The 23612-nt window shown below is 39.8% G+C and overlaps 1 protein-coding gene across 1 annotated transcript in view; it reads right to left on the reverse strand.

The window, feature by feature from the left end:
- Nucleotides 1–4817: 4817 nt before the first annotated feature.
- Nucleotides 4818–23612, reverse strand: part of mapk1 (mitogen-activated protein kinase 1) — a 112307-nt gene continuing 93512 nt past the window's right edge. Inside the window, exons 4-9 of the mRNA XM_060843780.1 lie at nucleotides 17758–17874; nucleotides 14241–14355; nucleotides 12812–12943; nucleotides 10973–11082; nucleotides 7415–7557; nucleotides 4818–5650 (exon numbers count right to left, since the gene is read on the reverse strand). Of these exons, the coding sequence (XP_060699763.1) occupies nucleotides 7438–7557; nucleotides 10973–11082; nucleotides 12812–12943; nucleotides 14241–14355; nucleotides 17758–17874 (594 nt within the window). The 3' untranslated portion in view covers nucleotides 4818–5650; nucleotides 7415–7437. The remainder of the gene's footprint in view (nucleotides 5651–7414; nucleotides 7558–10972; nucleotides 11083–12811; nucleotides 12944–14240; nucleotides 14356–17757; nucleotides 17875–23612) is intronic.

The following is a 23612-nucleotide window of genomic DNA, read 5'->3' on the forward strand; positions in this document are numbered from 1 at the left end:
TAATCACATGCTTTGTGCACTCTAAGTTGATCTTCTGCCTAAACCAGACATAGTTTGTATTTTTCTCAAGTACATCTGACTCAAAAGATCCAAATGTTTAAGCGATTTATTCATTCACAAATGAGAAGTATGACATTCTACACTGGAACATTAAAAGTTTAACATTGCTGCAGTATTTTGCCAGCCTAAAACTAGTTAAATAATAATTTAGCAGCACAGAGTTCTGTGCCCTTACTAAACAGTTTGAAACAATTCCTTTTAGAATTTTGGGGTGGTGGTATCATTTTATGACCCCAAGTGTCCTATAGAACAGAGACAGTGAAACCTAGAGCCTGCACTGAATTAACATATATACAACTTCTCTCCACTTACTGATTGGAAGAAAGATTATTTCTCCAGCAAAATACAATAAGTTCTACAGCAATTTTGGACATGACCTGTGAGTGCTTCAGGTCACTGAAAGACATTAGAGACAAATAGATGGCTTGAATTTTTAGCCCCCTCTTTGCATTGCCAGATCATGATGTTAATACTCAACATTCCACTTAGACAACCCTGGTGGTCACCTGAAACAATATCCCTGTATTTATTTGACACTCCAAAATGAGTAGCAGTGGATTCCCATTTCTAGGTTGACAGCAGCCTATCCAGCAATTCGCAAAAACTTCACTCGAGTGTTGCCCATTACCCGGATTGTTCTTGGGTTGGTGGGCTGAATAATTTAGGCAAACTGACCAGAAATTCAAAGGTAATTGATGGAGGACATGTTCACTGACTAAAATTTAGACATTTGTATTTGTTAGATTATTTTCCAGCCAAGCTGCTTCTCACCAGCTATTGCAAGAGGTAATTGGAAAAGTCACCAACTCACCCACCCCAATTTACATTGTTCATAATGCCAGTAGAAGAAGGTGGCTTTCTTTTTTAATGTGAGAGAGTGTAAACAGCTCAATGATAGCAGTCAATGTAAAATTATTCCTAGTTATACTGAACAAAAATTGAGGTACCCACTATTGTTCACTTGGACCACTCTCTGCAAAATCCACTAGCAGCAAAATGGGCTCATACGTCAATCTTTTTTTGTCAAATTAATTGAGAAATTTGGCTTTGGTGGCTAGCCAGATTCATTACTTACCCCTAATTCCCATTGAGAATGGCAGTAGAGAATAGCTTGTTGAACTGCTGCATTCTATTTCTTTAGTTGTTTGTGGGACGTGGACATCACTTCATGGGTTAGCATTTACTACCCATCCCTGATAGCTCCTTAAACATAGTGGTTTGCTAGGATTATTTCAGAGGGCAGTTAAGAGTCACCCACATTGCTATGCATCTGGAATAACTTCTAAACCAAACCAGGAAAGATTCCCTAGTGAAACAGAATTCTTTTGCAAGAATCGGCAATGGTTACAGTCACCATCAGACTAGCTTTTAATTCCAGGATTTTTACTGAATGCAAATTTCACCACTTGCCATGGTGGGATTCAAATCCACATTTCTAGAGCATGAGCCCGAGTCCCCGGATTATTAGTCCAGTGAAATTACCAATATGCCATCATTTCCCAACCATTACTGCAAACAAAGCCAACAAATTCTTGGCCTCAGCAGCAAACTATAAATGTTAGATGAATAAACCAGGAAAGATATGTACTGTAAGCAGCTGCAACAAAATTGGTAAAATCATAGTTTGGTCGTTAACCCTTTAAATCAACATTTTCATTCAATGACGACACTTATATTCAGCGGTACTAGAAGATAAGCAATATTTGGCTTCAGTGCCTCTGGAGAATGAGGATCAGAAAAAACCCAACTAAATAGTTTGCCAGGTTATACTTGATACCATCCTTCAGCTAAATTATATTGACCAATTCAGCTCATTTGAGAAATGGTCACTCAGGCAAAGCAACAAGCATACGGTAATCATACCAGCCAGATGAACATTGAAATATAAAAAGGAACAAATCAAAAAAGTATAGTTTTGTAAAAATGAAATCCTATTAAATAGGTTTTAATTGCATTGTAACACTAAACACTTGAATATTGAAAAGTGCTTGAATATCTTTGCCATGTGTAAACTATTTTAATCCATGGATTCCTGAGAGGAAAGTGAATTATCTTCTAATCCTCCATTTTGCTTAGCATTGCTGCCTTACAGTACCAAGGACCCAGGTTCAATTCCAGTTTCGGTTGACTGCATCTGGAGCTAACACATTCTTCCTGTGTCTGTGTGGGTTTTCTCCAGGTGCTCTGGTTTCTTTCCACAGTCCAATGTGCAGGTGAGGTGGATTGGCCATGCTAAATGCAGGGTAACAGGGATAGGGTAGTGGGGTAGGTTAGGATGGGATGCTCTTCAACATACCAAATAACCTATTGATTAGCTGGCTGGAAAATATGGAAGCAACTTCCAGTTGGTGGTAGAATTATTTAGATTAGATTACATTACTTAGTGTGGAAACAGGCCCTTCGGCCCAACAAGTCCACACTGACTTGCCGAAGCGCAACCCACCCATACCCCTACATTTACACCTTACCTAACACTACGGGCAATTTAGCATGGCCAATTCACCTGACTCGCACATCTTTGGACTGTGGGAGGAAACCTACGCAGACATGGGGAGAACGTGCAAACTCCACACAGTCAGTCGCCTGAGACAGGAATTGAACCTGGGTCTCTGGAGCTGTGAGGCAGCAGTGCTAACCACTGTGCCACCGTGCTGCCCACAGCAGCTTTACATCATCCAAAATGGAACAAAACTCCTTTTTAAATAGAAGCTTCAATATAACTAATAGAAATCTTCCTGTTTAGTGTACAAGTGCAACCTCCTGATTCCCCACCATCCTACTCCAATGGAATGTAACAAGATCAAATTATATAATTAGTTCTGGACAAGAAATAGAAATATTTCACTTGTATGCAATTTGCTACTTATTAAACTGACAAATTGTAACTTGACACTATGCCCAATATACCAAATAATTGAGTTTATATTTTTTTCCCATTCATGGATTGAGGGCACAGCTGGCTAAGTCAGCCTGTATTGCTCATCTCTAATTACCCAGAGGGCAGTTAAGAGTCAACCATTGCTGTAGGTCTGGAGTCAAATGTAGGTCAGATTAGTTAAGGTTGGCAGTTTCCTTCCCTAAGGGACACTAGTGAACATGATGTGTTTTTCTGACAATTGGTAACAGATCAGTGGTCAGTAGATTCTTAATTCCAGATGTTTACTGAATTCAAATTCCACCATCTACCATGACGGGACATTACCTGGGCCTCTGGATTAACAGTCCAGTGATAATACCATTAGGCTATCGCCTCCCCAGCATGACCAAGTTGGAGAAATATCTATATACCCACCAATTTGTCAAACTGTGCTTTGGTCACACCTTGCTTTTTCAGTTAACCCTCTGGCACATGCAACTTGTTTCATTGCTTGGTTACTAGCTACTGCATTACATCATTGCAAAACCTGACTGGGGTCAATACTAATTGCACATAGCTTACGTTTTAGTAACCTTGGTTCCATTCAGCCAAGAGCAAACAAAACAGCAACGACTGCATTTATCCTAAATTTTCATTAGAAAAAGTTTAAGTCAGGTCTGATGGACACATGTATGTGCAGCATAGAAGTTAACAGAAGAGATTAGTTGTGCACGCACTGGGATGTTGTGTATAGAACATACTGTATTTAAAAGATGCAGGGAGACACCAATTTAAAGAATTTTACAAGAGCTGTATGTGCCAGAAACAAAATGAACATTCATTAACAGGTTAAAATTTGTTTACATATATAACATTGAAAAAAACTTAAGGCAAAATAAATCTTTGTACCTACAAGTTTGTCCATATATATAATATGCTTAATCCAATACCAGTCACAATACAATCAGGTATGTCTATGCGGTTACATCACATTTTGACACCTATTGTTGCAAATGTTTTTCCTTTTAAAATTAACCATAACCGCTTTTCCATTTATTATATCAGGTATTTAGACCAATCAGAACAAAAAAGCCAACTGAACAAGTTACATGATAGAAACAGAGTGCTCTATACAGTTACATCACAAAGTCTGCAAAAGGCGGCATTTTGTTTTTAAAGAAGAAACAAATCTAGTTGTTACATGATTTTTTTTTTACAGGAAGCAAACCAGAGAGGAAACCAATGAGGGGATTAGGATGAAGCTTTGAGAAGCAATAAGATTTACTCATCTGAGTTTGTGTGTAAGTGCATGAGTGTGCGTGCGCACATGTGCATGCGCTGAAGAGCGACTGTGTGCACACGTGTGTGTGCATGAGAGGGAGTGTGCGTGTGTGTGTGTGTGTGTGTGCGCGTGCGCGTGCGCGTGCGTGTGTGGCACTTGGACAGTCTTTGTATACAAAGCTTAACAGTCATGCTTGGACACGGTAAATTGTACAAGGCAATTGTCACCACAATAGGTTTCGAGACTAAGGATCAGGCACTGCACTTTGAATTCAAATATAGCTAAGAAAGCTCCACATTGTACAGGCTTCATCCACAAACACTCTGCGAACACAGAAAAGGGATAGGAATCTTTACGGCACCCTTCATTCTCAATGGCAAAAGCACACAGGGTCTTAGAAATCTAAGCTGCTCTCAAGGAGACCCACTCACAGAGGCTTCTTCAAAACTGATCAAACATTCTCAAGCTAAAGCATCTTTCATTTGTACTTCCTCTGATAGAGCCAGTTATTACTGTGTAATACAGAAAACTGTTGCAGGACAACGTGAGCAGAACCCACTTACAGACCAGGTAAGACTTTAAACTTGAATGTACGTTAGCAAGTTGAAGCTTCTGAAATGGAATAGTTAGTTTTTTTTAATATATTGAATGGAATGTTATTAAAACAAAACCAGAGTAAAACACAATAGTGTCTTTGATATACATCAACATTACATAGCTAATATTTCAGGGATATACACCAGTAATTTACTTTCAATCTATAAAAGACTTAGTGAGGGAACCACCTTGGCTGGGCAGCCTTCTTTGAAGTGTACAAGTACACAATCTATACAACCAACCAACAGAGCAAAACTGGTTTAAAAGAATGCAGGTTACAGTCTCATTGTTCCTTTCATCAGAAATCTAAACACTTCATTAAGCCGAGGGGATCTCACTGAAACAAGGTTTAGAAATCCCACACAATGCATTTAAAGATCTGAAATTACAGACCAGTCACTGATGTTCCCAGACACTGAGCAGGTGTAATACTGAATGATCAGTTATACTTTGATATTTCTCAAAGTGCATTAAAAAAACTAAACTGAAGTGCTTATTGAAATCAGATGTGTCTGCCATAAATTTGTGTAAAAGCTCAAAACACCAGTCCTGCGTTCTTTCAAACACCATCGCTAAGTTACATAGGATGTAGATTACTAAGCGTGCGCACACTGGCTGTACATCTTTCAAACACAAATACAGCCGGAGTGTGAAATCTCGTCCCCAGTTGAGAAAGAGTCCACAGCAAGCAAACAATCGCCATGGCTTCCAGAATGGACAATCTCCACAGTTACAGGTGCCACGGCAGAGTTTTTAGAGAGAGTACAATGAATAAGCTGAGATGCATGAGACAGGATTCAGGAGGAGTTAGAAACAAATGAACTCTGAGCATGTCCAGTCCTGCAGTCCTGGCCCTAGAAAGGCAACATACTGAAAATTAGATTATATGTACACTCCTGTTGAAGTAGAGAAAAATAGATGCAGACCAGTTTTGTTAGCATTATGTTGTTTTAGATTCCAAAAGTTTTCTGAGAAATAATTTGTTAATTTGCACTGTTAAATTCTAACTCCATTTCAAAATTACTCTAGAACTCAGTCTGCTCAGCCTGTGGAATTCACTACCACAAAGTGGTTGAGGCCAAAGCATTTTGCATTTTCAAGGAAATAGATATAGCTCATAGCTAAAGGGATCAAAGGTTAGAGGGGAGGGTGAGATTTGGATATGGAGTCAAATGATGCAACCACCATAATAAATGGCAGCGCAGGCTTGAGAAGTCAAACAGCCTAGTCCTGCTCTTATCCTCGATATTTGTATGTTTCAATTTAGACCACTTCAGATTACACAGTCAATAAATCTATGGTTGGAAATTACTGAATACTTCCAATTAATGCTTTGATATAATTTAATCTGAAATGAAACCCACAACCTGGAGGCACGGTGGCTCAGTGGTGAGCATTGCTGCCTCTCAGCGCCAGGGATCTGCGTTCAATTCCTGTCTCAGGCAACTGTGTGTGGAGTTTGCACATTCTCAGTATCTGTGTGGGTTTCCTCTGACAATCCAAAGATGTGCAGGCTAGGTGAATTGGCCATGCTGAATTGCCCAGTGTCTGGTGTATTAGTCAGCGGTAAATATAGGATAGGGGAATGGGTCTGGGTGGGTTACGCTTCAGAGGGTTGGTGTGAACTTGTTGGGCCAAAGAGCCTGTTTCCATAACGTGGGGAATCCAATCTAATCAAACCCTAACTTTAATAGTGGAGGAACTCAGTAAGCTCATAATCCTTTATTCTGGGCTAAATCTTTCTTCCGAACACCCACCTTTGCATTCGTCTGAAGACTTTATCTTTCTGGTTTTTGAAACCTGCTCAATGTCATCTCAAATCAAGGGGTTTAGGTTAGCCACACAAATGGTCAAACAGAACACTGGGAAGATTGAACCACTCAAACAAAAAAAAAATTTAAATAAAATGGGCATGATGAACTATCAAAATAGTGGAATATGAATTTCCCTTTTATCAGCTTTCAGAAACAGCAATGGTCTTTAATTGCAAGCGTGTTGTATAAAGTTACTGGTTTGTGAAGAATGACCCTAAGATCCATAGTGGTGCTGAGGAATCACTTGTGATGCCATAGCACAAAGATTCTGTCTTCAGAGGAAATTCGAAGTCTACAAAACCAATTGCATACATCCATAGTCATCCAAGTGACAGACTCAAAATAAATGCTGAATATAGAGCAAAGTGGTTCTAGAGATTGATGGACTTTCCCTAGCATTAACAAAATCCTTGTCTATTTGTTACAGAGAGAATAATTTCTGCATTTTGTTCTGTCAGGGTACTTGATGCCAGCAAGGATGTTTTCTGTCGAATCAAGTCTGTTCCCCATAATTGGCATTGCTCATAATGGTGATTACAAATGGCTTTTTAAGCAGTGGGCTAAATCTTTCAGGACATGAATAATTGGGGCCTCATGAAAATTCCATGAAATCCTACCTGTGCAGAGGCTGGAAGTTGGTCAACTTTCAGCTGAAGCATAAAATGTTGGAGGATAATTGCAAAGAATAATTTGCATTTCTGCACAGGATTACCTGTATCTTCTTAATCGAATACAGATATTATACCTTTTCTAGCCAACTGTTCCATTACTACATTGTATCAAGAGTTGTCGGTGAAAGATTACCTGTATGCAAGGGCGCCTGTAGTTTAGGAATGCTGATAGAGGGGCTGAAACCTGGCTGTCTCCTCAAAGATCAGCTCCTTCAGCTTCTCCTTGGGTAGGTCATCCAGCTCCATATCAAATTTAAAGGGTGCTTCGGCAATAGGCTGAAATTTGATTACAGATTGATAAGCTACCAGAAGGAAAATTAAAATCAATTTATTTATTATATCCCACTTACTTTTTCAATACTCCTCTGCTTCTCATTCTCCCAAAGCAGTCAATCCAACTGTGGGAATGTAGCTAGCACTGCATTTCATCTGCTCCCAAACTTATCAGGAAATTGTCCCACACAGATAAAGACGTAACATGAATCAATACATTACGGAATCTTTCAGCACAGGAGGAAGCAACTTGGAAGACCATGTTCTGACAAAGAATTATCCACTTCATCCTACACAGGATATTTCCCCACATATATGTTTTTACACATTAAATACTAAAAAGCCAAATGGATTTTGCTTCCTGTTTTCAAAATGTCACCTACTTCTCAAAACAGCTACCACTTTTGTCATTCGTTGACTCTGTCCGAAGTCCTGAAATGTTATTACCCTTCCACCTTTTGCTGTCACATTCACACAAAATATAAAAGCCATCTCTTGTATTTTTCATAATTTCCTTCTCACTGACTCCTATCAACTCCTTTAACCCTGCACCAGCATTCTTTCCCTCCTGCTGTTTCCTTTGTCCCTCATTTCCATAGTGTGGTGCTAATTTATTTGTAACGTTAACAGTCTCCCTATCTACAGTTGTTCAACTTGCTGTTTCCAGCACTTTTTCATTTTAACCATTAACTCCTGATTCTCCATGGCACTGCACTCCATTTCAAAAGACAAGCCTTTCCTTATTAAAAAGTGTCTTGAAAAACTATATATACTTGGACTTGTACATAACTTTCAGTTTCTCATCTACATGGCATCCACATTGTGGTGTAATCTGAAAATAGAACAAGAGTATCCACATATTTGATGACATCCAGTTCTACCATAACATCTTTCTTGATTCTGTCTCACTCTGTCCAAACACTGACTTTCCCCTATCCTCCAGCTCAAACTTAGAGCACACCTTAATCCATAGATGGACTTCTGACCAAATTTCTGCACCATCACCGCTGCCTCAAGCTCATTTGTTGAAGTCCCCATCCATACCTTGATTACCCTGAGGACTTGAAACACATGGAGGTACTTCAGAGGAGAACTTCAAAATAGCTCGACCCCATGCTCTACAGTTCAAAAATAAAGTTCATACAATTCCTGTGTATGCACCATCCCTGCGTTTACCGACTTACCTAGTGATAACACTCACAGGGGGGAAAGTAAACTGCAATGAAGAAATTTACAAATGGATATGGATAATTTAGATGAATTGGCTAAAATTTGGCAGATAATTTTTAATATGAATAAGAGGGGTTATCCACTTTGGTCAGGGAATAGAAAAGATGTTAAAGAGAAATTTCAGAGTACTTTGGCGCAGAGGGATCTGAGTAGCTTCATGCATAAATCACAGAAAATTACTTCGCAGGTGAGAAAGCGTATAAGGTAGAGCAGGTAGGGAAAGTTTTTGGTTGTGAGAGAAAGGCTCAGTTAGCATGACTTGGATCAGATAAGAACTTGCAGTAAACAATGAGGTGCTGGAGGCAAGGGTAGTGGATTGACTAGGTGAAAAAGCATTAATTAGATGGCTTTATATAAAGAATGATTTTTCATCTTGTTATGTAAAGTCAGTTATCAAGGCAAAAAGCATTCATTATGTGAAGCCAGTTAACAAGGCTAAGAATATTCACTGCATAACACCAAATGGCTTAATCTTTACTGTTAATGCTCGCTGACTGTAACAGTCACCCAATCAATATAGATGTTATCTTATTTGGAGGTTGCTCCCTGTAAGTGACCATTTAATTAAGAATCTGCTGTTCAAGAGAAGACCAAGAACTCCTGTCTCGGCACATATGGGCGATCGTTCTCTCTCTCTCCATGGTCCAGAATAAGGACAAAGGAGGTAAAGCCATACTGGGTCTCAATGTTTGCTCCTACTGATATAGGGATCGGGAAATGGGGGCGACACAGGTGCAGCAGGGAAATAAGAACAGCAAGTGGAATTTTGGCATTTATCGTGAAAGGAATGAAGTATAAAAGGAAAAAGTGTTGCTGCAACTGTACAAGGCATTCGTGAAGCCCCACTTGAAGTATTAAACAATTTTAGTTCCTTACTTTGAGGGTGTGGAGGTATGTAGTTGTATTGGAAACATTTAACAGAAGGCTCACTAAATCGATTCCAGAAATGAGGGCTTTGTTTTGAGAGATTGTGCATTTGAGACATGCGCGCTTTGGAGAAGAATGACAGGAAATCTAACCGACGTACACAAGATGCGAAAGGGAATTGGCAAATTGGATGTGGAGAGGATATTTTCTGATGTGACAATCTAGACTAAGAGGTCACAGTTTTCAGATAAAGGATAGCAGATTTAAGAGAGAGATGGGGAGAAATTACTTCTCTTAAAGGGTAGGATTCCATGGAAGTCACTACTTCAGAGTGGTGGATGCCGGGACATGGAGTAATTTTGAGATGGGTTTATTTTTAAATTAATAGTGGATGAAACTATTATGGAGTGCAGGCAGGAAAGGGGAGTTGAGTCAGGAGTGAGATCAACTACGATTATATTAAATAGCAGAGCAGGCTCAATAGGCTGCATTGTGTATTCTTGCTCCTAGTTCTTACGTTATGCCCCTGGTCAAGCAATGCCTGGATTTTAAAATTCACATCCTTGATCTCAAATCCATCCATGGTCTCACCTCTTCCCATTTCTAGTCTGAGCTGTATAATGTTAAGGTACCTGTTCGTCTCGATGCTGGTAGTCTGACTACCCCAATTTAAACAGCACCACTGAGTCATGTCTTCAGATGGCAAGCTCAGTCCTCAACTCAAATTCCTTCCCTAAAAGGTCTTTTGTTTTACTCTTATTTAAAACCTCTTTGGCCAAGATTTTGGTTCTCTGCCGTGATACTTCTTCATATGGCTTGGTGATAAATCTTGGCTTAAAATGCACCTGTGAAGTGCCTTGGAACATTAATACATTAAAAGCCCTCCATAAACACATTGCTTCATAGAAAAGTTACACCTTTGCCTTAAATAACTCTTGAATTAGTCAAGTACATGGCAACAGATTGTGTCACAAAGGAAAACCACCATATGTAAAATGAAGTTGCCATCATCCTACTGGGCCATAGGGCTTGCTCTCTCATGAGAGAGAAACAACTGGTGGTGGTTTAATCTGAGGGCCACTACACCTTAGGCAAGGGGAGAGTTTGAGAAGAGTGATTTTCCTAATAACCTTCTGTGAGAATTGAACCCATGCTATTGGCAACACACTGCATTGTAACCAGCCACTCAACCAACTGAGCTAATTGCCCCCTTAAAAATATCATAACCTTGTCATATACAGCAGCAATTCCCAAGTGCACACAATAAAGCCTAGGTTATTCATTAGAAGCTGAAACTCAACAAAAATGAATGCTGTCCTACCTCATCACTGGGGTCATAGTACTGCTCCAGGTAAGGATGAGCAAGAGCTGCTTCCACTTCAATCCGCTTATGTGGATTAAATGTCAACATTTTATCCAATAAATCCAGAGCTGCAGTGAAGTAGAAATATCTACATTAAAAATCCTACATCTCTACACATTTCCCATTTGCACAACTCCTGGGTTCACACATTATAGTGTCAATGTTTTCTCACTACAAATTCTTATGTCTATTAAGTTCCAATGGAACTGTTGTAAATATATTACTTGACATGCAATTGGGCCTTGGAGTTCTGGAAGGTTACTTGCATACCTTCTAAAATTTTTCATGCCAATTTTCCTCAACAAGGTTGTGACATCTACGATAACGCTGTTCAAAAAACTGAATTTAGCTTTCATATTTTGCTTAGGTGGCTGCCTATCAGCCAAATGGCCTGTATAATTTGAACATTGCAGGTCAGTTGTGTACTTCCTCAAATAACTTTGGGGAGGACAATTTTCCAAAGTCTCAATGCAGTTGATGCTGCACGTGAGGATTTTGCACCCACAGACTTGCACCTGTTGCAGCTTGTTTGCAGCACTGAAAATAGTTGATAAAGATAAATAGTGCAAAAGAACCAGACAACTATCTTCTAAACAATGATTGTAGACCAGAATTATGTCATTTTCTGATTATTCCACATGAAATGCAGCCTGTGCACCTCATTTTCTCAACACACTAAGTGAGTTACCGACTGCCAATTGAAAAGGTTAGACAAGAAGAAACAATCAAGGAGAGAGATATATAACAGCAGAGAAAAACAATTAAAGAAAAGGCTATGGTGTCTGAATTATCAGGTGCAAAATCCAAGGAGATAACCTGGTTACAAATACATATATGACTATGATTTTTTTGAGCAGCTGGATCTTTTTCAGACTAGCAGCATGGCATAGTGGTAGTGCCCCTATCCCTCAACTGAGACACCCAGGTTCAAGTCTCACCTGCTCCAGAGATGTGTAATAACATCTGAATAGGATGGCTAGAAAATATCTTGCAGCAATAGGATATACAACTCGATTACCACAGTCCTTTTAGGAACATAACATTCCTATTCAAGGAAATTCAGTTACAGATGATAACTTGCCAATTAGTTGAGTTTTGTTTTTCTAGAACTGTTACTACAACTTCTTTAAGATTTGTTTGATTATCTTTGGGGTCAGCAGATATTTTGGATATATTTCTGAATTAGCAGAGTTTTTCAACATCCTTACCTCTTTCCAAGTAGTTGCATGGTCTGAAGAGGTGGATCCGTGTTATGCATTATTACAGTCTAGTTGAGTAAGCTTTATGTATACCTGCCTGTTTCGGACGTGGCATTAATCACAAATGTAGATATTAATAAATTTTATTATACAGGCTACTGGTTCAAGAAGAGATTCTACACCTCTGATGGGCCAACTGACCAAGGTCTTTCGGGCAAAGGCATACAAGTAGTTCCCAGATTTTGACCTCTATTGCCTTCAATTTAATTTCAGCTGGATCAACATGTCTCACTTTATATGGATAGCAGTAAGAAGTGACAACACTATATTTGTGAGCTGAATAAACCAGAAACAGTGGCTTATCTGTTCATAATTGTGGACCTATAATAGTTCTACTGGAAGTGGATATTCTTTCCTATCCATCATTCGAGGTGAGAAATACTTATCACACTCTTCATTCCTTTGATTGAAGAAATCTACATAAACCATAAAGTGAATCCAATCTAGAGGAGTCGTCTGACTCATTTTCAGCACTTCAACTTTTAAATGCAGGCAAGTCTGCAGCGCGCACAACTGAGCCTTTTGTATTCACTCTTACCTTTCCCATCAGCTTTGGGGAACAGTCTGTTCCAAGGAACTTTGTTCTTGTGAGGCAGAGATTGCAGGTAATTTCTAGCTTTGACATTGATTATACAGTTCAAGTCATCTGGACTGGGTGAACCAAGAATACCTAAAAGACAGGTAGTTATACTTGAATTCTTTACTAGGTTAAAATTTTGACAGATTGCCCATCAATAATTCAAAAGGACAGTTCACTGATAACAGCCAATAGATATACCAGATGTTGTCATGAAACACAGCCAAGATTCCATATTTAATCAATAACCTTATGTTATCTTATTTCAGCTAGACTAACTATGGGTATTATGAACTATGGGAAACAGGATTAAGAAATGAGATACCCCCTACAAACAATTTTCCAGCACAGGAGGCAACCACTTCTTGTATTCTACTTAAGTCAGCTCCTTGAAAGAATTATCCAATCAAGTCCCACTCCCCTGCTCTTCCCTCAGCACATTAATAAGGATTTCTATCCAAGTACATACCTAATACAATTCTGAAAGCTATATCTGTACTAGGTTACACCACCTTTACAAGATATGCATTACTATCTAAAAATGAAGTTAATTTCATTTTTAGTTCTTTTGTTGAAATGTGCTTTGCTCCGATTACTGACCCTCCTGCTAGCTGAAACAGTTTCATCTTATTTACTCTATCCCTACCATGATTTTGAACATTTCAATTAAATCTCACTGGTTAAACGTGAATCCCAGTTCCTCTAGCTACATTCTTGTAAATATCAATTCTCAATCCAGGAACTAACATCTGCCCTCTACTATAATGCTGCAAATTGGACAAAGTGCTCCATCTGAGGGCTAATTAGTCATTTGTAAAAGTTCAGCATATTAAAATAGTTTATAAATCAGATCTAAGCATCTGGATACTTTGACAGCTTTGAAAAAGCATTCAGGACACACCGCCCTTAAATACATTGTGCGCTTATAGATGGGTAACACTTTTCCACATCACTACACCTATCATTAAAATATTACAAGCAGCACATATGCTAATGGCAGAATAGACTTGAAAACATAACGGCTCAGGTAAATTATTCTGTTAGATTTCCTCAATCCTAATCATGGTTGAACAACTGCTAGAAACGTGTGGACATCAGAAAGGGACAGGCAAGAGCTAGGTTACTCACTTTCCCCTGTCACTTCAGGTCCAATATTTCCAAAGGTTGACACAAAGGAAGACCACTTGATTTTAAACAAAATGGGATGACATCATTGATCCACATGAAAGATTTGATTTTAGAGAAGTCAGATGTCAGGGTAAAAGGAAAAATGCTGATCAAACTGTACTCTGCCTATCCACAATCACTAAGATTTACAGTTGCAAGTTAATTGGGGAGATGAATGGACTCAAAGCAGTCAAACAAAAGACATAAAGATGATATTTCTTACCAAGGATATGGTTGAGCTGATCCAAATAGTGTTTTCCTGGGAAGGTGGGTCTACCAGACAGCATCTCTGCCAGGATGCAGCCTACTGACCAAATATCAATCGACTTGGTATACCCCTGCAAGAAGACAGAACTGCAGTACACATTCAGGTTTATTCACAAACTAAATATGAACAGATGAGCTGAAAGTAGTAACTTTGCACTAACACCCAAATCCTTAAACTAAGTATTTTCCATTTGTGATTGCAATAATCTCACACCAACCTTGCTAAAGTTCAGTGATAAGTAAATCAAACAATGGCCGCAATAAGCACAGTTAAATGCCATATGTGTAAAAAAATACATTTGAAACTTGAGCTCTACAAATTTACAAACTACTCACTTTTGAGCATGATTAAATGAGTGAGCAACTTGTTCCCAATCTGTGCTGTTTAATCTTTTTACCTGGGGCAGTTGTGCTGAAACTTACCTGTATAAAAGGGAACAAATTGTTTTTCAAAGATTAAATAGTGCTCTCTGCCCTGCCAATTGATGTGAATGTATAAAAATGGAGGATGTGGTTGGATTTAGTGGGGGCACCCATATAGTCAAAGAACCTGACTATGGGTAGACTTGAATGAAAATAGCCATTTAGATGGTGGCTATTGGCACCACCATCACAGAAGTCAGAACTGTACACAGAGGGGAAACAAAAAGGTCGTAATCTAATTCTGAAGCTTGTCAAGTAATCAGCTTGAGCTTTAAAAAAGTAGATCTGCCAGTCTGCAGTGTCTCTTTTAGAAATCACAGGAGGCAGCATTCAGCTCGATGTTCTCGGCCACTCTCCAAATGAACAATGCTTCCATGTCACGTTTGGGTTTGTTCCCCCCTGCAACCCTGTATATTCTTTCATCACAAATAATATTTATAATTCCCCATTGAAAGCCTCAACTGAATCCACCTCCACCACTCTCAGACAGCTCATTCCAGGTCTTGAGACGATTGCCATTTTGAGAGAGAGAATGGCACTGGGCAAGACTCTGCTACGTAGAGAGTTAACAAACATTTCTCATTTTAGCAAGTGTATTGCAGGACAAGTAAATATGGAAAGAGCTGATTTGAAAACTATAAATACAGAATTTATTCCCTAAATTTTAGAGAGATAAAAGAAATTAAATGAAAGACTTTCCATCAAATTTAAGTGCCAGATGTCAAAAGTTGCAACTTTCATACTGAACTCCAATTTGACATTCAAACTGTAGGTGTGTCAATGGTCAACGTGCAGAAGTGATGGCTGTTGAGAACATAGCTCAACCAGCAATACCCAGGCACTCAGCACTAATTGGGAACTGAGCATAATATTCTAATTTTCTGATATGATTAATGTATGTCATGAAGTCAAGCTCCTAGGACTCACTGAGGATACAATTCCTCATTGAGAACAAATACATGAACAATTCTTCTCCTCAGGTGCCAGCTCCTCAGAAGGCAGCAACTAAGAACAAACCTGTTGTACACTTTTTTGCTCACATATTTAAGATAACAAATATGCAGGAAGACAAACATTCAGCAGAGGTCAGTTGTCAAGGTGATACTTGGAAGCACAATTTATCCTTCTTTGCTCGTCTATCAGCAACTAAGTCATGCATTTCTTGCATTTGTCATTGTTGTTTGATTTCTGGTGTCTGAATTACGTACTATTAAATCAAGTATTCGCACTGCTTTCCTTCACTGACAGCAATCATTTCTTACAATTTGTGTTCGGAGGGGGTCAGGTTTGACCCATGCAAATGGTAAGACCTGCAGCAGGAACAGGCCAGGAACCCTCAAGGCTGTGCAGACTTTCACAAGTATTGAGAGCAGACAGATCATTTGTAACAAAACAAAAATGCCCTCAGTATTCAGAATTAATTACAGTAATTCTCAGCAACCACTGAGGCACATAAATGATTAGGTTGTGCTTTCACTGACAGTTGATGCTCCAAAAAGTGTACAAAAAGCAGCATTTTAAAACTGTGGAGACTTTGTCTTCTCTGCAACCAGACATTACGACTGTGGAAATGAACAATAGGACTGCAGAAGTTTATAAATTACAACGGAATAATTACATCCAGGGCAAAATCGCATGGTTGAACGGCTGTGACCGAAAAACAATTCAACTCAATTGCAATATATCGTTAACTTGTCAGCAAGTAATCAGTCCAACTGCTTTCAGTTTCAGTCCCATCTGTTACAAGGCACTCAGGCCAGGTGAATACCAGCACCTGCCCTTAATGTTATGTATTGCCTAAAAAGTTCTCTACAGAGACGTTTATCTGCATTTCCATTGCTAAGTGTGCTGGAAGTTAATTGATTATGACATTACCTTTACAAGCATTAAAAAATCCAGGCTTGCATGCTAGAGGGGAATGTCATAAGAAATCAGTTACCAACTCTTTAAAATAAGGTTTGAAATAAATCAAAGTATTAATATGGGACAGATTGCAAATCTATGTGCATCAAATATTTAATATAACCTCAATATATGGCTTCCGTAAAAATAGTAATCTTCATGTTCAGTAATCATTACTGATTGCTCTCTCAAAACTTCTGGCGGCAATTTACATTTATTATTCTCACCCAAATGCTGTCATGGTGATCAGACCTTTGATTGTAGCAACTGTGCATGACTTTGTCGTCAACTCCATCTGTATTGCTTTCTTGATAGAAATAGTTTGTGCTGACCATAAAGGCAAGAGAGTGGTGTGGGAGATCAGATCAGCCATGGTCTGCCTGAATGATACAGCAGACTCTATGGGCTGCTTCTGCTCCTATATCTTATGGTGTTATATTTGACCAGGGAAAAGCAAGGCATCAGGTGTTTCTCCACTGTGTGCTTCATTAGTTAAATCAGCTCTTTGAGGGGTTGCAGTTCCTCCACCTTCACTGCCGAGAGAATCCACCAGATTCACTATTAGTATCTGGTGATTGGTTATCGTTGATCATCAGTTGTGAAGGTCAGTGGATTCATAACATCAACACTGCTTCCTCCCTACAGATGCTGCTAGACCACAATTGCTGCACATGTTGCCATGAGTTGGACGTGGGGCTTACAAAAAAAAACAAAACTGACCAGAGACTGGGAGCTCATTAACTTGTGCCGTGCACTTGTATAGCACACTTCGTAAGTGTTATCAAACAAAAAACTGGTGAAACTAGGTTTTGAGTATCTGAAGGAATAAGGTGGTTTAAAAAACCTCAGATTTGGTGATAGCCTTGTGTGCAGGAATGCATGTAAATGTTTTTTTTGAGAAATGTTTGTTGCTAGCTTATGCCAATTTAAGTACTGTGGTGTCTTGAAGTTGATGCTTTACACGTGTTGTAGCTTTAATTTTAATGAAGGGCTGAAAATTGAGGATACTGAATAATTCCTCAAACCCTGTTTCTGCACAATTTCAAATATTCTGCCAACTCATGTACACAAGATATTGTTACTTATTACTCAAGTGCAGGTGGTCAGCTCTGGGTTAGGATCAAAGGGAAAGCAGTCAGAAAGCTCACCTTGGAGTTGAGCATAATCTCAGGTGCTCGATACCAACGGGTAGCAACATATTCTGTCAGAAACCCAGTATGATCATGGTCTGGGTCAGCCACACGAGCCAGTCCAAAATCACAGATCTGTAAGGGAGGAAAAATGAAGCATTAGTTTCTATCCAGGGGCTACAGCACTTCCCACTCAAATGTAGTGGTGTCAAAATCTGAAAATTAGTTCTAAATTGGAGGACACATCCATAGCCACACTCTGGCCTCTCATTCTATGGCAGTTGATATTGTGGTTACTGCCACCTAAGTTGGAAAATTAAAAAAAAACTTTGTCATCAATGAACACATCACCCTAAAACTCCTAAAATCACACTTCTGGGTTTCAACCTATCCATTACCATATTTGATGTCTGACTGACAGGTCCAAATAGAATCAAACTTTCCACTTTTCAGACTTAAAACAATGGACTTTCAAAAGAAATTGCATAAAACTCATGCTCCATCTTTGCCCATGAAAACAACAGATATTTGACTAAGTGGTTAATGAGCACACTGGTTTGATGTGGGACAACGCTATCTGGCCTGACAACTAAAAAAGGATGTATGGCAACCAACAGGATGGCAGAGGCCTGCACATGCAGAGTACACCGATGAGGTCAACAAGTTGATCTCTTCATAAGTCTGCTCTGTAGACTGCAGGTCCACTTTCTAGCAATTACTACAAATGAAGTAATAAGACCTTGAACCATTTAGACCACAAGACATCGGAGTAGAAATGAGGCCATTTGGGCCGTTGAATTTGCCCTGTCATTCAAATATGGCTGGTAAGTTTCTCAATCTCATTTTCCCACTTTCTCCCCCATAACCTTTGATCCACTTGATATTCAAGAACTTACCTCTAGTTTAAATATACTCAATGACCTGGCCCCCACAGATTCACATCTCTGGATAAAAGGGGAAGGAGGGGGTAGAAGAGGAGGAGGAGGACAGGGGAGAGAGTGTGAGGAAGGGGAAGGCAGAGTATGAGGCGGGGGGGGATTGAGTTCCATCAGCAAGCATGGGTTGGATTTGCATTTATGATAAACTATCAGGTTATTCCATTTTTAATTTGTCACGAGTGCTGTGCATTGTGAAAAATTTGACCAGAGTCCTTCATCAGATCTCTCGTTTTGTTTTCAGCAGCCATGTTAAATAACGGGCAGTTTACATTGACTAGACTGTTTAATAATCATTGGCCACAAACTGTGCAGGGAATTTTACCTAGCACAGGTATTTAAGAAAGACAGCGGGAAGTTAAAAACAGACAGAGCACGTGGGAAACAGTGACTCTGACTCTACCAGATGGAGATTCTTACTGTTAGAACAAGTGTCACCTGATGTAATACTTACCTGCTAAAAATCTGTCACTTTTTTTGAAAAGCATAAATCAAAAACAAATGTTACAATCCTAGGAATCTTAAGTAATATAAAATGCGTCATTTGAAAAACCTTGCACCTTTGGGCTTCTAAACAAACATACCACATCACAGCAGCACTATTCTTCTCAGCAGCTGCTGTGACATGGCACTGGAAGACTATGCGTGACGGCTATATTGAAAATAAATGCAACCACAAAGAACATTAACCTTCTTCAATTGCATAATTGTGTGTTGATCAATGTGTTAAAATAGAGCCAAGAAACTCAGGAGGCATAGAGGGGGTTTTGGTCTTAACTAATATCACAGACTTTGCTCACTAATTGGAAAATTACTCCCAGACAGATGGTAAGTGGAGGTGCAGTTGCCCAAATATAGTGAAAATTGAACTAAATGGTCACCCTCAGGACTGCACTTAATTAGCTGCTGTAGCTGGCAATGTTCAACCACAGACAAAACAAAGAAATTTGAAGTCTTAAACCCAGCCACAGCAATCTTTTAGAAAACCTCTTTATATCAACTTAGCAATTAAGTTACTGACTGCAGCAGCAACTCCATATCAGTCCTCATTTAACAGGAACCAGCCAGGAGAATTCTGGCTTAGTGAATCAACAATCAAAAATGTAGATTTATTTTTAGAAGGCTACAGATATCCATTATTTGATAATAAAGAATAAAATTAGATTGGTCCAAACCATGTGGTGAGAAGGAGGCTTGATGAGCATTTATGCTACGTCACCATGCATTAGAGAAACAGATCACACTTCCCCACATTCTCCCACTCCACACCAGTGCATTTACATTTTCACAACATTTAGTTTTTTGCTACTTTGCCATATTCCAGCCAGAAGGAAAAACAGCATATTAATTTGGTTTTATTTTGGTTCAAGTATCAAATTTGGTCACAAAATACCAGGCTCTCGCGGTTAGGAACATGGGACTAGGATATCATAGCAATTACAGGAACATGGCTCAGGGATGGGCCAGACTGGCAGCTTAATGTTCCAGGATACAAATGCTACAGAAAGGATAGAAAGGGAGGCAAGAGAGGAGGGGAGTGACATTTTTGAGAAGGGATAGCATTACAGCTGTGCTGAGGGAGGATATTCCTGGAAATACATCCAGGGAAGTTATTTGGGTGGAACTGAAGAAAGGGATGATCACCTTATTGGGAATGTATTATAGAGCCCCTAATAGTCAGAGAGAAATTGAGAAACAAACTTGTAAGGAGATCTCAACTATCTGTAAGAATAATAGGGTGGTTATGGTAGGGGATTTTAACTTTCCAAACAGACTGGGATTGCTATAGTGTTAAAGGTTCAGATGGGGAGCAATTTGTTAAGTGCATAGAAGAAAATTTTCTGATTCAGTATGTGGATGTACCTACTGGAGAAGGTGCAAAACTTGACCTACTCTTGGGAAATAAGGCAGGGCAGGTGACTGAGGTGTCAGTGGGGGAGCACTTTGGGGCCAGCGAGCAAATTCTATTTGATTTAAAGTTATGATGGAAAAGGAAGGACCAGATTTAAAAGGTGAAGTTCTAAATTGAAAAGCCAATTTTTATGGTATTACGCAAGAACATTTGAAAGCTGATTGGGGGCAGATGTTCGCAGGTAAACGGATGGCTGGAAAATGGGAAGCCTTCAGAAAATGAGACAATGCTGAGAAAGTATACTCCTGTTAGGATGAAAGGAAAGGCTGGTAGGTTTAGGGAATGCTGGTTGACGAAAGAACCTGAGGATTTGGTTAAGAAAAAGGAGAAAGCATATGTAAGGTATAGACAGGATAGATCGAGTGAATCCTTAGAAGAGTATAAAGGAAGGAGTATACTTAAGAGGGAAATCAGGAGGGCAAAAATGGAACATGAGATAGCTTTGGCAAGTACAATTAAAGAAGAATCCAAAGAGTTTTTACAAATACATTAAGGACAAAAGGGTAACGAGGGAGAGAACAAAGCCCCTCAAAGATCAGCAAGGTGGCCTTTGTGAGGAGCCGCAGAAAATGGGGGAGATACTAAAGGAGTATCTTGCATCAGTATTTACTGTGGAAGAGGATTATGGAAGATACCGACTGTAGTGAAATAGATGGTGACATCTTGCAAAATGTCCAGATTACAGAGAAGGAAGTGCTGGATGTCTTGAAATGGGTAAAGGTGGATAAATCCCCAGGACCTAATCAGGTGTACTCTAGAACTCTGTGGGAAGCTAGAGAAGTGATTGCTGGGCCTCTTGCTGAGACATTTGTATCATCAATAGTCAAAGGTGAGGTGCCGGAAGACTGGAGGTTGGCTAACGTGGTGCCACTGTTTAAGGAGGGTTGTGAGGACAAGCCAGGGAACTATAGATCAGTGAACCTGACGTGGGTGGTGGGCAAGTTGTTGGAGGGAATCCTGAGGGCCAGGATGTACATGTATTTGGAAAGGCAAGGACTGGTTAGGGATAGTCAACATGGTTTTGTGCATGGGAAATCATGTCTCACAAACTTGATTGAGATTTTTGAGGAAGTAACAAAGAAGATTGATGAGGGCAGAGGGGCAGACGTGATCAGTGGGAGACTGGTTAGCAAGGTTAGATCTCATGGCATACAGGGAGAACTAGCCATTTGGATACAGAACTGGCTCAAAGGTAGAAGGCAGAGGGTGGTGGTGGAGGGTTGTTTTTCATACTGGAGGCCTGTGACCAGTGGAGTGCCACAAGGATCGGTGCTAGGTCCTCTACTTTTTATCATTTACATAAATGATTTGGATGCGAGCATAAGAGGTACTGTTAGTAAGTTTGCAGATGACACTAAAATTGGAGGTGTAGTGGACAGCGAAGGAGGTTACTTCAGATTACAACAGGATTTTGACCAGATAGGCCAATGGGGAGTTTAATTCAGATAAATGCGAGGTGCTGCATTTTGGGAAAACAAATTTTAGCAGGACTTATCCACTTAATGGTAAGGTCCTAGGGAGTGTTGCTGAACAAAGAGACCTTGGAGTGCAGTTTCATTGCTCCTTGAAAGTGGAGTCACAGGTAGATAGGATAGCAAAGGCAGCGTTTGGTATGCTTTCCTTTATTGGTCAGAATATGTAGTACAGGAGATGTGGGGGGGGGGGGGGGGGGGGGGGGGGGGGTCATGTTGCAGCTGTACAAGACATTGGTTAAGCCACTGTTGGAATATTGCGTGCAATTCTGATCTCCTTCCTATTGGAAAGATGTTGTGAAACTTGAAAGGGTTCAGAAAAGATTTACAAGGATGTTGCCAGGGTTGGAGGATGAGAGCTATAGGAGAGGTTAAACCAGCTGGGGCTGTAGGGTGACCTCTTAGAGGTTTACAAAATTACGAGGGGCAAAGTCTTTTCCCTGGGGTCAGGGAATCCAGAACTAGAGGGCATAGGTTTAGGGTGAGAGGGGAAAGATATAAAAGAGACCTAAGGGGCAATGTTTTCACGCAGAGGGTGGTACGTGTATGGAATGAGCTGCCAGAGGATGTGGTGGAGGCTGGTACAATTGCAACATTTAAGAGGCATTTGGATAGGTATATAAATAGGAATGGTTTGGAGGGATATGGGCCAGGTGCTGGCAGGTAGAACTAGATGGGGTTGGGATATCTGGTCGGCATGGACGGGTTGGACTGAAGGGTCTGTTTCCATGCTATACATTTATGACTATGATTCTCAAATGCCATTCAGTACAAGATGACTTGAAAATGACCACGTTGCTTAACAGACTAGTTGCTACGCTTGTGATGTGGGACACTATTGGCACTATGCTGGCAACAAAGGTGACAGGGTCATCCTCACATGAAACTGACACCAGATATTCCACAAGTCGAAAAAGTAGTCATGTGGCAATAAGGATTTGCATATCATTGTACTATTGTAAATTTAATCCTGGATTTGCATCAATATTAATCTGAATTTGGCAAACATAAGCTGCAGCAGATGAACAATGTTTGCCAACTGATTTCCAAACCTTTCACTACAGACTTGGACCAAACATATACCAAAACGCTGAACTTCAGAGAGGGAGTGTATGAGACAACATCTGACAGATTGAGACATGAAAAAGCCCTAGCAAAACCAGTCAAGGAGAATTAAAGAAGAAAATCTGATGGTTAGAGTGTGATTAACACAATAGAAGGTGGTGGTGGACGTTGGAGGTTAATCATTTCAGTCCCAGGATATCACTGCAGACATTCTTCAAGGTAATGCCCGACATTCTTTAGCTACTTTATCAATGGTCTCCTTTCCAACATAAGGTCAGGAAAGTGTCACTTGCAATTCCTCAGTCCATGATGTTAATGCACAACAGCTAGACAATACCCAGGTTTGAGTTGATAATAGCAAATAACATTCATGTCACAAGTGCCAGACAATGACAACTCCAATGATAATGATTTAACCACTGCCCAATGATATTCAATGGCATTACCAGAATCTGACACTATCAACATCCTGGAGGGCACCACTGATCA

The sequence above is a fragment of the Hemiscyllium ocellatum genome, chromosome 24 (assembly GCF_020745735.1).
Source record: "Hemiscyllium ocellatum isolate sHemOce1 chromosome 24, sHemOce1.pat.X.cur, whole genome shotgun sequence".
Taxonomy (NCBI): Eukaryota; Metazoa; Chordata; class Chondrichthyes; order Orectolobiformes; family Hemiscylliidae; genus Hemiscyllium; species Hemiscyllium ocellatum.